The sequence below is a fragment of the Trichoderma harzianum genome (genome assembly GCF_003025095.1).
Source record: "Trichoderma harzianum CBS 226.95 unplaced genomic scaffold M431scaffold_9, whole genome shotgun sequence".
Classification (NCBI taxonomy): Eukaryota; Fungi; Ascomycota; class Sordariomycetes; order Hypocreales; family Hypocreaceae; genus Trichoderma; species Trichoderma harzianum.
Window position 1 is genome coordinate 881,668 of NW_020209257.1, and position 12,724 is coordinate 894,391.

At 52.4% G+C, this 12,724-nt stretch overlaps 4 protein-coding genes across 4 annotated transcripts; 1 reads left to right on the top strand and 3 right to left on the bottom strand.

Annotated features, from left to right (window-relative positions):
• Positions 1–669: 669 nt before the first annotated feature.
• M431DRAFT_483904 (hypothetical protein) lies at positions 670–2,750 on the bottom strand (the record flags this gene model as incomplete). The annotated part of the gene is made up of 2 exons (XM_024916160.1): positions 670–2,515; positions 2,578–2,750. The coding sequence occupies 2 exons, from the start codon at positions 2,748–2,750 to the stop codon at positions 670–672; spliced, it is 2,019 nt and encodes a 672-aa protein (XP_024772469.1).
• A 2,131-nt stretch (positions 2,751–4,881) lies between these two features.
• On the bottom strand, positions 4,882–6,231 carry M431DRAFT_510080 (hypothetical protein). Its single transcript, XM_024919405.1, has 4 exons — positions 6,122–6,231; positions 5,905–6,062; positions 5,596–5,845; positions 4,882–5,482 (listed from the first exon to the last, which is right to left on the bottom strand). Coding segments are annotated over exons 1-4 (612 nt in total). The 5' UTR covers positions 6,124–6,231; the 3' UTR covers positions 4,882–5,280.
• A 256-nt stretch (positions 6,232–6,487) lies between these two features.
• Positions 6,488–8,332, top strand: M431DRAFT_90515 (hypothetical protein; the record flags this gene model as incomplete). The annotated part of the gene is made up of 1 exon (XM_024924154.1): positions 6,488–8,332. The coding sequence occupies one exon, from the start codon at positions 6,488–6,490 to the stop codon at positions 8,330–8,332; it is 1,845 nt and encodes a 614-aa protein (XP_024772471.1).
• A 467-nt stretch (positions 8,333–8,799) lies between these two features.
• Positions 8,800–12,428, bottom strand: M431DRAFT_472406 (hypothetical protein). The gene is made up of 4 exons (XM_024915441.1): positions 12,350–12,428; positions 12,256–12,295; positions 11,095–12,197; positions 8,800–11,040 (listed from the first exon to the last, which is right to left on the bottom strand). Exons 2-4 carry the CDS (start codon positions 12,271–12,273, stop codon positions 8,880–8,882), a joined length of 3,282 nt encoding a protein of 1,093 aa, XP_024772472.1. The 5' UTR covers positions 12,274–12,295; positions 12,350–12,428; the 3' UTR covers positions 8,800–8,879.
• Between the last annotated feature and the right edge of the window lie 296 nt (positions 12,429–12,724).

Below are 12,724 nucleotides of genomic sequence, written 5' to 3' on the forward strand. Positions count from 1 at the left end.
AGTTCTTGCTCTCGAATGAAATAGAGAAACCGACCCATAGGCCATCTGTATTCCCAGTCTATGCTCATATAGCTATCTCTTCCGTCCCAATCCGTGGGAGACCGTCGAGTAATTCCGACCAGAGAACCGAGTAAATCCACTTTTGTCTATGTATGCCACGGCGATAGCATGACCCTCTATCATGAAAAGCGAGAAAATGCCCTGCGGGGGGAGGAAACCCTCGTAGACAGCAGAAACATGAAAAAAAACCGTGATGTCCTAGTCCAGATCTAACAACCGTAGATCTCTCAACACCACACGTTCTGCCAGCGTCGTTAAGTTCCTCTATTCTCGGTCTAAGGGTATCAAGCGAGGGAGGATGCTGAAATCAAAAGAAATGCAATCTATCACATGCGTCGTGAAATGCCCCTGACCGTTACTGCCCTTTGCAGCAAATAAAAAAAAGGCACTCTTCCGCCTTCGCAGGTCATGATGCCGCCGTGTCGTCGAAAACAAATGACATGATGCGTAAATGTGAAATAACCGATTTAATCAAAGCAAAATTGATGCGCAAATAGAATAAATGACGATAAGGGAAAAGTGAAAACGAGAAAAAAGAAGAGTAGTGGCTGAAACCTGAGCCACAAGGATAGACACAGCGATATGCCCATCAAGAGAGAGCGTGAGTATTTACCACCACGAGGACTGGGCTCCAGCACCGCCGGGGTTGCCGTAGCTGCCACCACCGTTGCCGTAACCGCCTCCGTAGCCGCCGCCGCCGCCGCCGCCGCCGCCATAGCCAGAGCCTCCCTGAGACCCTCCGCTATAGTTGCTGAAGCCACCACCCTGCTGGGGGTTGCTGAAGCCGCCGCCGCCGCCGCTACCACCGAAGCCGCCACCGCCAAACTTGCGGAAATCGCGGTTGGCATTGCCACGGCCACCACCGCCAGGGCGAGAGCGACCGCCACGACCGCCGCCGCCGAAGGAGGACTCACGAGCGATAGCCTCAAGGAAGGGAGGGATCTCCTGGTTGGCCTCCTTGAGAAGGTCAATGAGCTCGCGGACAATACCACGGTTGCCGCGGTTGAAGAAGGCGGTAGCAATACCAGTGTTTCCAGCACGGCCGGTACGACCAATTCGGTGGACGTAATCATCGACATCAGTGGGAAGGTCGTAGTTGATGACGTGGGTGACGTTGGGAATATCAAGACCACGAGCAGCAACAGCAGTAGCCACCAGGATGGGGCAGCGTCCGTTGCGGAAGAACTCGAGAGCACGCTCACGCTCACGCTGAGTCCTGTCTCCGTGAATGGAGGTGGCAGGGAAGCTCTGGTTGATGAGGAAGTCGGACAGAGAGTCGGCCATGCGCTTGGTCTCGACGAAGATGAGGGTCAGACCACCAGCGTGGGTGTGGAGGATATCGAGGAGAACAGAGCGCTTGTCAATGTCCTCAACGAATTCGACCTTTTGGGTGATGTTCTCAGAGGTAGAACCAACACGACCAACAGACAGGAAAACGTAGTCCTTGAGGAAATCTCTGGCGAGCATCTGGATGTCGCGAGGGAAGGTGGCCGAGAACATGAGAGTCTGTCGTTCAGCGACGTTGGGCATGTCCTCACCCTCAACAATACGGCGGATCTGGGGCTCGAAACCCATGTCCAGCATGCGATCGGCCTCATCGAGCACAAGATACTTAATGTTGCACAGGGAGATGCGGCCTCGCTCTATGAGATCCACAAGTCTTCCGGGGGTGGCAACAAGAAGGTCGCATCCGCGCTCAATCTGGCGAAGCTGAGAGCCAATATCGGCACCACCATACACCACACAAGGGCGGACCCAAGATCGGTAGGCAAACTTTCGGGACTCCTCGTAGATCTGAGAAACCAGCTCTCGAGTGGGGGCAAGGATGAGAGAGGTGGGGTAGGCCTTGCGCTGACGACCAAACTGTCCAGCAGCGCCGGCGGGGACAGCAGAAGGACCGTGGATGAAGGCCTGAGAAAGGATGGGGAAAAGGAAACCACCAGTCTTGCCAGAACCAGTCTGGGCACAAGCCATGAGATCACGACCACCCATGACGATGGGGATGGAGTATTTCTGAACGGGAGTAGGGACCTTGTAGCGGGCCATCTCGATGTTACGGCAAAGGTGCTCGTCGAGAGGGGGGGTAGTGAACTGGTTAACAGGCTCGGGGACGTCGCGACCCGAGGCTTCAACAGGGATATCGTCGTACTTTTCAAAGTTGATACCGGTGTGCTGCTTGGAAGGATCGTCGGCGGTGCCAAAGAGCTCACGCTCGACACGGGGGTTAGCTGGGCCGGGAACGTGCTTTCCGTCTCGCCACTGTCCATCTCCAGAGCCACGAGCAGTGTGGTTACCGCCGCCGTGGCCTTCGAAGTTACCACCACCACCGCCGCCAGAGTAGCCTCCACGACCACCCCAGCTGCCACCACCGCCGCGGCGGTTGTTCTGATAACCGCCCTCGCCGCCATTCCAGTTGCCACCGCCCTGTCGACCGCCGCTAAAGCCTTGGTTGTTACTGTTATTAATGTTAGTTGCGTTGTTCAGTTACGAAGTAGAGATGATGTGCTCTGCACTTACCCAGCCCAGGAGCTGTTGTTCAAACCGGCGGCAGGAGGGGCGCCCTCTTGGACGGGGGGAGCGGCGCTTTGACGGCCACGCATGTGAGGCGGGATGTAGGAGCGTGCCTGGGAAGCCGCTTGACCACCTTCACCGCCGAGGTTGAGGCCGTTCATGTTGAGTTGGTCCGCCATGTTGGAAGTTGGGTTCCAGTGAATAGGGACTTGAGTCGTCGTAGTGAACTTTTTTGTTTGCAAATCGCGAATGGAATCGTCGAACTTGTTCGATCAGAAATCACCCTCGCAAAATGAATGAGAGTGAAGTAGGGAAGCCTGTCCGCAAAAATGAAGACAGGAAACACGAAGAGAAAGAAACGGGAAGAACAGAAGTTCCCTGTTTTGGTTTTTGTTTTTTTCTTTTTCTCCGACTTGTATTAAATTGGGCACGCGTAAACAACTTGTGCTTGCACTTTCCGTCGAAGAACACGCAGAATCTTCAAAGGAAAGACCAAGGAAAGACGAAAATGCCTCGAGAAAGTATGAGGATGAAAAAAAGAGGGAGATGGAGATGAGGAGAGGTTTGTGTGTTGGGAGGGTTGAGTTGTGGGAAAGGAAAAGAGAAAAGGGACGGCGAGCCTTTGAGGCGAAGGCGAGAAAAAAATTAGTCTCCAGGCGGACCAGAAAGCGGCTAGTGCCAGAGGGGGGTCAGAGATTTTTAGGATGCAAGCCACCGAGAGAGTACTCTGCAAGTACTGCATCACGTGTTTGTGCGCACTTCGGAGTTGTCCCTGCACGGGGTGCGAGTGCAGCGGTACCTGCGCGCTACCTGGACTATCCCTCGCAGTGCCGTGGCGCTGTGGCTTGTGACGTTACTGGGCAGACCGATGGTTTCCTCCCTTCTGGCAGTTGAACATTCTCATGGCTTCCATCCGAATCGCCACTACGGGGGATTTAGTGTTTCGGGGTCAGCGAGGCTGGCTGCCGGTCTAGAGACAAGAGACTTTCGGGAAATGACATTTGTTCGGATTGGTGCCAGGCCAGAAGGTTTGGGGAATGTCGGGTTCTTTCGTCTGGTCTTGGCGTTTAGACCCTTATCATGATGCCTGACATGTGCCAGCCTGTTCATTACGACACTTCCACTGTACTGTATGAATATGCTGGCTGGAGTGTTAGTGCTGTATCCGGACCAACCAGCAAGGGGCCCTAATAATCAACACGAAGCATATTATTCGTTTGATGCCTACGTGCCTACACCGATAGGTAGGTACAGTGCAGCTCAAGTGAATACCGCCTCGTCCACCTGCAGAAGTGGGACGGACATGTACACGCGCATTCGTGGATGACATGCGCTGCAATCAAAAGGAGGCAGGCCACCGCTGCAAACCCTTGTAGCTACTACACGACTACAGTACATAATGACTATCGAACTGAATCAGCATCAATGGATGTATGGAATCAATCTTAACACCAAACGACTCTGCAGTGCTTCTCTAGCGGAGGGGACGCCCTGTAATACGGCACGGATCCCCGCCGATTGAAGACCTGGATGGCTTGCTCTGACAGGTGGGGGAATTTTCCAGATCTTCGTCCGTGCCAGGAACAGCGGGTTTATCCCAGTAACGGGGGGAATTTCATTGAACAAACAGCAGCAATTTGGTACCCACCATGTCTGCTCAGTATAAGAAAGTCAAAAAGGGTTCTTATGATTTGAATCGCAAACTACCGCGGAGTGGCAACCTGAAGCATTCAAGGCTGTCTACGTCAGTATTACCTCGCAACATGGGAGGATTCAAGGTTTGACCAGGGCCCTTGCCAGGTACCGGTGATTCAACCCAAGGAGATCCGATCACTGCCACCTGCCTGTATCTAACACGAGACCCCATACTATCCCAGTACCGCATGTGCGCCTGGCGCTGGTATACAGAGTAATGCGGAATTTCATCATTTGCACAGATATCTAGATGCACCGGCAGACACATATCCATTGAGAAGCACCAAGGTAGGCTGGCTGGTATTGGATAGATAGTACAATGTGGAAAAATCTCCGACACATCGCAGCTTACGCATTGAGAAGGGGGAACTATAAAACACAAACGATTCCAGAAGGCGGATGTACGGAGAATTCGAAGTATAACACGAATGGGACATAACAGTATCCAAGCTGCGTTTGAAACCACGGTATCACTGCTGAAATGTCTCATAGCCGCCATGGTGAAACTCGACAAAATGTCGGGTTCGGTACTGTAACTGAAACGTGCCTGGCATTTGGGAGATCAGTTCGACACAAACCATGGATGCAAGTTTCATTTGCGATCGAAACTACGTGCAGACATCCGGCTATTCTTATAATTGCATGCAGCTGGCTCTAAGCCAGAGTATGGAGCCTAGATTGTCACTTAGATACGGCTACAAGTCGGCCCCTACAGCAATAATACCCACTGAGATGCTGGGAAAGATGCCAATCCTTGAAGAAAATAATCCACAGCAGCAGTTCTATATGGCATATTCATCATCCAGCAAACTTCCAGAGTTACCGTATACTCCTTGTGGCCCCCACGGCAAGTACTGTATACCTCTTCTCACCCTGCATTCGCCAAGCCTTGACCAGTCGCATGACGAAATTGATGAAGAATGAACCGGAAGAAGCGGCCGTATATTAATTACCAAGCTCAAGCCAGTTTCTAGTGATACACGCCATCCCTTCTCCAGCACCCGCTGTTCTTGCTTATGCGCTTTTCACAATACGGTCGTCATCGAACTCTATATCGACAATTCCGTCTGCCTTGATTGCCTTGACCACCATTCCCTTGAAGTCGATCGGTAGTCGACGCTTCAGCTCATCTATGCACATAGTCATGAGCTTGATTCCCTGTCCTAGTGTAATGTCTGGGTGGTGGTGCTTGTCAAGAAGAGACAGGCAGTAGTATCTGTTCAGAGAGTAGCCAGCAGTTAGCAAGCCTGCAAATCAAGAAGTAGATGGTTCAAAGGTTGTAGCCATGAATCTCAGAGCTGCCTGATAACCGGGGAACTAAACACATACTGCGCATAGCCGTGTGCTGCGTACGGTACCTCCGCCAGCGACGCTAGGTAGTCCAGCCAGTATAGAGAGGGCTTGCCGGTAATGGGATCAACTCCTCCCATGAGGAGATTTACGTTGTATGGGTTTCGGGATCGGAGGCTGGTGGCGAGTTCTCCTCGGACGAAGTGGGCGAGGGCAGAGGGTGACAGCTCGGTCTCGTTGCGCATGGAGTAGAGTTGGGCATTTCGTTGGATGTATTCGGCGAATTGTACTGGGCACCGTTAAATCTCCTGTGCTCCGGACAGCATCAGAACCTGAGGGGTAGCTCACCTGTATCGCCAGCTTCTCCAGAGAAAGCCAGCAGAGTGTGCTTGTTCAACGGCCTTGTCTTGTCGTCGGATGCCTTGAGGATGGTGGCTCCCCTCATGGCAGCTTTGGAGGCGCCGATGAGAGTAAAGTCCTTGCCCGTAATTCCCAGAAGAACCTCCCTGGAGACAGTTTGTTAGCCACTAAAAGCGGTAGATGAGGCGCATTCGCAGGTACTGACATGATGACTGTGTGTTTTTGGGTATGATGTATCTTGTTGGAGAGCTGCAGAGATTCGAACTGCCCTCAATTCCAGTTACAGTTACAGCCCCCGGCAGCAGCCAGAGCTACCTCGTCCCGCTAGGCTGTAGCGCTGCGCGTCAACGAACCGCCCACCTGCCCGTTTGCTTGTGCCAGAGCTGACCGCCCTGGGCCGGAAGCACTATAACCCGGGCCTGCCGTGTGATTCGCCGCCGCGAGACATGGTGGGTCCCGAAAAGTTCAGTGGGCCAATCCATCTCGAACTTTTTTTTTTTTTCAGGACGGGTTTAATGGCAGAAGGTCGACCGCACATAGTGGGATAGCAGGCCGGGCGGATTGAGCCACAATGTCGTCGTTTTTCACAGTTCCCGGAAAGAGGAAGAGGCCTGCAGGTCCTGAAGCGCCCAAGAAGAGAGTCGCCGCTACAAAATCGTCCGGCAAGTCCTCTGCGAGATCTGCGAAGCCTGCCGCGAAACCTGCAGCCTCTAGCAAGAAGCGAGTTGAGCGTGACGACGAGTCAATCTCGGGCAGCGACTCTGAAGATGACGAGAGCCAACTGAGCGCCTCCGACGCGACTAACGACGAAGACGACAATGACTCTGAAAACGAGGGCGAAACCGCCGCCGAAAAGCGACTGCGGTTGGCCGAGCGCTACCTGGACAACGTCAAGGAGCACGTGGACGAGGTTGGATTCGACGCCGCGGAGATTGATCGAGATCTAATCGCCGAGAGGCTACAAGAGGACGTTGCCGAGTCAAAAGGAAAAGTTTACCGTCAATTGGCCTCGGAATTGGCCTTTGAGAGCGTCCGCCAAACATTCTTCAGATCAAACACAAACTCTGTCACATCCATTGCCGCCTGCGCGCCATACGTCTACACCACCACCAAAGATCTCTTCCTGCACAAGTGGAGGATACAGGACCTCCCCCAGCACCAGTACCCGCAGACAACAAAACGGAAACCGAAGAAGCCACCGGCACCGCCCAAAAAGAGACCTGAGTTGGAGATGTGGATCAAGGGAAATGCGGGCAAGCAAAACGATAATACTTATAAGAGACATGTGGGCAACATTCTAGCCGTTGCCGCTTCTTCAGATGGCAAGTTTGTTGTCACCGGAGGCAAGGACAAGAAAATTATCGTCTACGACGCCGAAACTCTCAAGCCAATCAAGGTCTTCACACATCACCGCGACGCCGTAACAGGACTGGCGTTCCGGAGGGGCACAAATCAGCTCTACTCATGCTCCAAAGACCGAACCGTCAAGGTCTGGAGCTTAGACGAGCTTGCCTACATCGAGACGCTGTTCGGCCACCAAGACGAGATCCTCGACATCGACGCCCTCGCTCAGGACCGCTGTGTCAGTGTCGGCGCCCGTGACAGGACGGCCCGACTATGGAAGGTGGCCGAGGAGACGCAGCTAGTCTTCCGCGGCGGCGCGGTAGACAAGAAGCCACAGCCTGGCATCAACCCCCGGTCGCTCCTCCACGAGGGCAGCATGGACCGCATCGCCATGATTGACGACGAGCTCTTCGTCACCGGCAGCGACAACGGCAGCCTCGCCCTCTGGAGCGTCTCCAAGAAGAAGCCCGTCTACATCCAGCCCCTCGCCCACGGCCTCGACCCGCCGCTCAAGCCCGAGGCCGCGTCCGCCGAGGTCAAGCCGGACCGCAAGGCCGTCCCCGCCCCTCTGCCTCGCTGGATCACGGCCCTCAAGACCATCCCTTACTCCGACGTCATCCTCAGCGGGAGCTGGGACGGCCACGTGCGCGTGTGGCAGCTGTCCGAGGACAAGAAGAAGATTGACCTCGTCGCCACCCTCGGCGGCTCCCCGGACGATTCTGACAAGCTGGCAGACGCCAACGCCGAAGGCCAGCCCAACGGCGCGCCCTCCTCCAAGAGCGGAAAGGAAAATTCGCATCCCCGATCCGTCCACGGCGTCATCAATGACATTGCCGTGTTTGAGCGCGGCGACCGCGGCCAAGACGGCGTCTGCATCGTCGCCGCCGTGGCCAAGGATCACCGCCTAGGAAGATGGAGCGTGAGCAAAGGCAAAGGCGTGAGAAACGGCGGAGTAGTATTTGAAATCCCCAAAATCCAAAAAGCATCCACCAACGGCGTACATAACCAAGAAGAAGAGGAAGGGGACGGCTCAGACAAGGACGAGGAAAAGCATCAAGCAGCAAAATCATAGAAAGGGTACATAATAGCAAAGTCCAGAATTTTTCGTACAGCATCGGGTTCATGTATATAATATTTTTTTTTCACGTTCTTGAAAGAGGGGCACATAAATATGCATGTATACAACACCGTGATGATCATCTTAGGGGGGTGTTCAACGCTCGGAAGGGTTTTTCTTCTTTGTTCATTACTCTATCTTGTGTTATATCTCTCTCCCGCGCTTCCGGCTGCATTTATATCACCATGATATTTTAGCCAGCCAGGTATCGAATTCAGCAAACCTGTCCCACCTGCATAGTTGACTTCCCACAAGGCTGCAAAAAAAAAAAAAAGAAAGTAAAATGAAAAGACGCTCCTTGCTATGCTCAACCGTATTTCTCCTCAAAACCCGCAAACGCATGCGGCATGGAAGCAACAAATTCAGAGTGAAAGTTTGTCCACAACTCCCCTTGTCTCAGCAATGTGTACCCTTCGCAATGAAATGACGGGCCACTTGGTATTTCCGTAGAAAAAAATAGAATGACAATTAAAAAAATGAAATAAAATGTCAGAAGAATAAATTATAATACTGTTTGACCAGAAGATTTCCCCGATCTGTCTATGCCGTCGTATTTGGGTTCTCCGCGGGTCTTATGATCACTGTCGTATTCAATAGACTGACGCGGCTTCAACCGAGGCGAAGTGTTGACGGAAGGCTTGTTCTGCTGATTTTGCACCCGAGAGGATGAGGTTGGTCGACTTGCTGTTGCCTCTACCACTTCCACTGAAGAGTGTCGACGCCTGCGTGTCTCTGTGGCCTTTGAGCTGCCCTTTTGGGCGTATGGCTCTTTCACGATCTGGACCTCGTCGTCGTCGAGCAAAGTTGGCTCTTCAAACTCGCTCTTGTCATAACCCTTCGCAGATTTCAGCTCTACGACAACTCTACTGGAGCGGCTGTCGAGCTTGGGGAATGAAGAGGAAGTGCCAGTAAAGGTTTTGTCCTTCGTGTCTTGAGGGCTGATGCTCGATCCAGGCAAAGGACTTATGAATCGGAATTCTTCGAAGGTATTTGGCTTCTCCTGAGCTTCATGAGACGCGTTGCCGTTCGAGCCTCTACCTTCCGAGCCGTCAGTTTCCTGTATAGATTCTGATGATGAAAGCGTTGCCTCTGGTACTGGTTTACTCTCCGGTGAGTCTGATGGAAATGCACCCGGCAACTTTGGTACTAGAGGTGACATTGCTACAGATCTGACCGGCGAAGAACTTCGCGGGCTCGATGGGGCCATGGATTTTTTCTTCGCCCTTCGCAGCCTTTTTTCCTTCTCGAGCTGCTTGTGGTGCTCTTGTTGTTCGCCTTGAAGATCAAAAAGCAGCCCTCTTATGCGATTCCGCATCTCAGACGGACGAATGTTCCATCCAAGTTCTTCCTTCATCAAGAGCTTACGTGCGGCTTCATCGGGGTTTGCCAGGAACTCTTGCATATATCCCAGAATGAAGACGCCGCAATCGCAAAAGTTGTTTTGCTCCGGTATTCCTCTAGCTGTCATGCCTGCGGGAACCGTTGTCAATTCTATCCCCTTCTTTGTCTTTGCTTCTTCGATCAAGTATTCCCTCAATGCTTTGCAAGTTGGGGCGTGTGGCCCACCGAGTGAATCAAGGGTGATGATTCTCGGTTGCGAAGGGTCAAATTTGGACGATGTAGCGCCCGTAGATTTCCTCTTCTTAGGAGGCGATTGCGATACCTCAGCTGTCTCTTCTTTTTGCTTTCCCGTCGCCGCAGTTCCATCCTCCAAGGAGATTTCTGTCAGATCTCGCTCTACCGTCGATAATCTGGGAGAGCTGGGCGTATCTGTTACTTCTATGGCATTGGACATTGAATTTGTCAATGTTTCTGAGCTTTTCCCCTCCCAAGTGGATTGGATGGCATTGGGAACATTGCAAATAATGGCCAGATACCAGTGAGCATGTTCGTTGACGGGCACAACGATGTAGTCATAAGATAGCAAATCTACCTTTGCAGTCCACGCTTTAACACCGTCATAATTAATCTTGCCCTTTGTTGACCTTAGCTTTTCAAAGAAGAAGGTGCTGAAAAAGTACACTTTGCGCAGCAGCTCGGGCTTTTCCCTTTCCAACTTGTGCTCAAGGTATCGGATGTAAAAGTTGATGAGGTTGTCGTTTAAGAATTCATTCTCATCTAGTCTGGGAATGTCAATCTTATCCACCGTCGCTCTATTCTTTCCAGTGGGGGGGAATACGAGCGGTGCCTGCCACGATTCATGCCAGTCCGGGTTCACTTGTGTCCAGCCTACCGGGGACGGCATGCGATAGCGGGTAGTCGGAGCGGATGACCTCGTAGATCGACGGCTTTCGAAATCCAGCATCTCTTCGACTCGCTGCAGCGCATCAGAATCATCCAAACTCTTGGTTGACTGTATTAAGTTGTCTTTTCGCTTCAACGCATCTGAATCATCCAAATCCTTGGCTTCTGATTGTATCAAGTTGTCTTTTCGTTGCAAAGCATCTGAATCATTCAAACTCTTGGCTGACTGTATTAAGTTGTCCTTTAGCTTTGCACGCGTCGATCCTGGGCGTCCATCTGGGTTTGGGGGTGCTAGGTCTGTATCGTTTTCTCTCTTGTCTCGGGCAAAGATTAGGCTGCTGTACTTGGGAGGGCTATTTGAAGCTATCCAGTTCTTTGCCTCGTCGAATGCTCTCTCGGCTCTTTTTTCTAGTTCAGCGCTGTAGGGGTCAAGTCAGCAACGCGGTTCATTTAGTGGAATGAACGGAACATACATGAATTTCTCTGGGATAGCCACAGACTTGAGAGCGTGGCAAAATGCCTCGATGCCATCATGGTTTTCGAATTCCAGATAAAGCTTTGGCCCTGCATCTCCCGATTGCGAGCGTGAGACGAAGCCATAGCGGTTCGGTACCTCTGAAACTCCAAAGGAACGAACTTGATCTAGATCAATGCCCAGCCAAGCATGTTCGCTTGATACTTGACCATTTTCTGATACTGCGTCAAGTCTTTTGCCATCCTTTCCTTCTCGATGTAAGAAGACTGCACCGGAACGATCGCCGCGATTATAGATCCATTTCCCACAGACTGCCCTGGCTATGGCTATCATTTCGGATCGTGGCCGGCGTGACCTTTTCCCAAAAATCGTGTGTTGGATGTCACCTCGCATAGGATTCTTGCTAAAGCCACCCGCAGTGCCAGAGGATCGTGAGATTGCGTTTTCTCTTTTGTTCGGGGCCTTCTGCTTGGCAGAATCGGCCTGGAGTTCATCTTCCGAGATGTCGATGGTCTCCTTGGCTGTTGACGGCTTTTGCCGTTTGAACTGACGTCCAAAGTTGTCCCCAGGACGATGCGGTCGTTCTCTTTTTGCATTGAAAAGCGGAGAGATATCAGAAACTACCTCCGGAACCCTGGAAGGTGGCTTTTCAGAATTGAGGACATCTGGACTGTCTGAGATTGTAGATATAAGTGTCCGCTTTGTAGAAATCGTGGGAAGTCGATAGGGACCAGGACTGGAGTCGCGCTGCTGGGAACTTGAATTCAGGCCAGTCCGGCTTCTACGTCGCCGACCCCCTTTCCTACTCTGTGGCAGCACGTTCCGATATTCGACGACTGACAGATTGTTGGCGCCCGTAATTCCCGCGCTTGAAGTGCTTCTAATATCATATATGTCGTCCGGCTCAACGCGGACGTCGTGAAGCTCGCTGCTCTTTTTCGCCCGAGGTGTCGCGAAATATGGGCTCATTGTTGAGTCGCATGGTCGCGCACCATCTTTCTTTTGACGCTTGGCAGACGGCACATCTGGTTCGTTTTGGCTCTCGAATCGTCGCACGCTGAGGGTGTTGACTGGTTTGGCCACCAGCCTGTTGATCTGTTTCTGCTCGCTGTCTGTCAGTATTCTGCAGAAGGCTCCATCGACGAATGTCATGACCAACCAGCCGTTCCGGACCCATGGTAGATCTGCGACTCCGGTCCCTGTTCGAGTCAGTAATTAGGAAAGAAGGTGATCAGATGGATTCGAAGCCTTACCCATAATCTGGAAACGAGTTTGCATCTGATAGGTAGCGTGCAAAAGCGCTGAGACAAAGTCAGCGGGAAAAGATCCTAAGCTTAGCCGCGAGTGGCAATCATTGGGCGTCAACAGAGTTCACATACTCCAAGGGTTTCGTCGTCGGCTTCCTTTCGCTGCCTTGGTCCTCGTGACTGTCTGGCAATTTTTCTTCAACGGCTTCGATGGGATTTCGGCTAGCGACGCTTGGCGCCGATTCGGGCAGCCTAGTCCAGTTCAGCACATGCTTGAAGGATGACTGGGAGGTGGAAGGGGAAGAGAGGCGATGGGCTTACTTTGGGGCCCCGACAGCTACAGACTGTGGCTGCACATGGACATGAATCTTTGGCAACGAC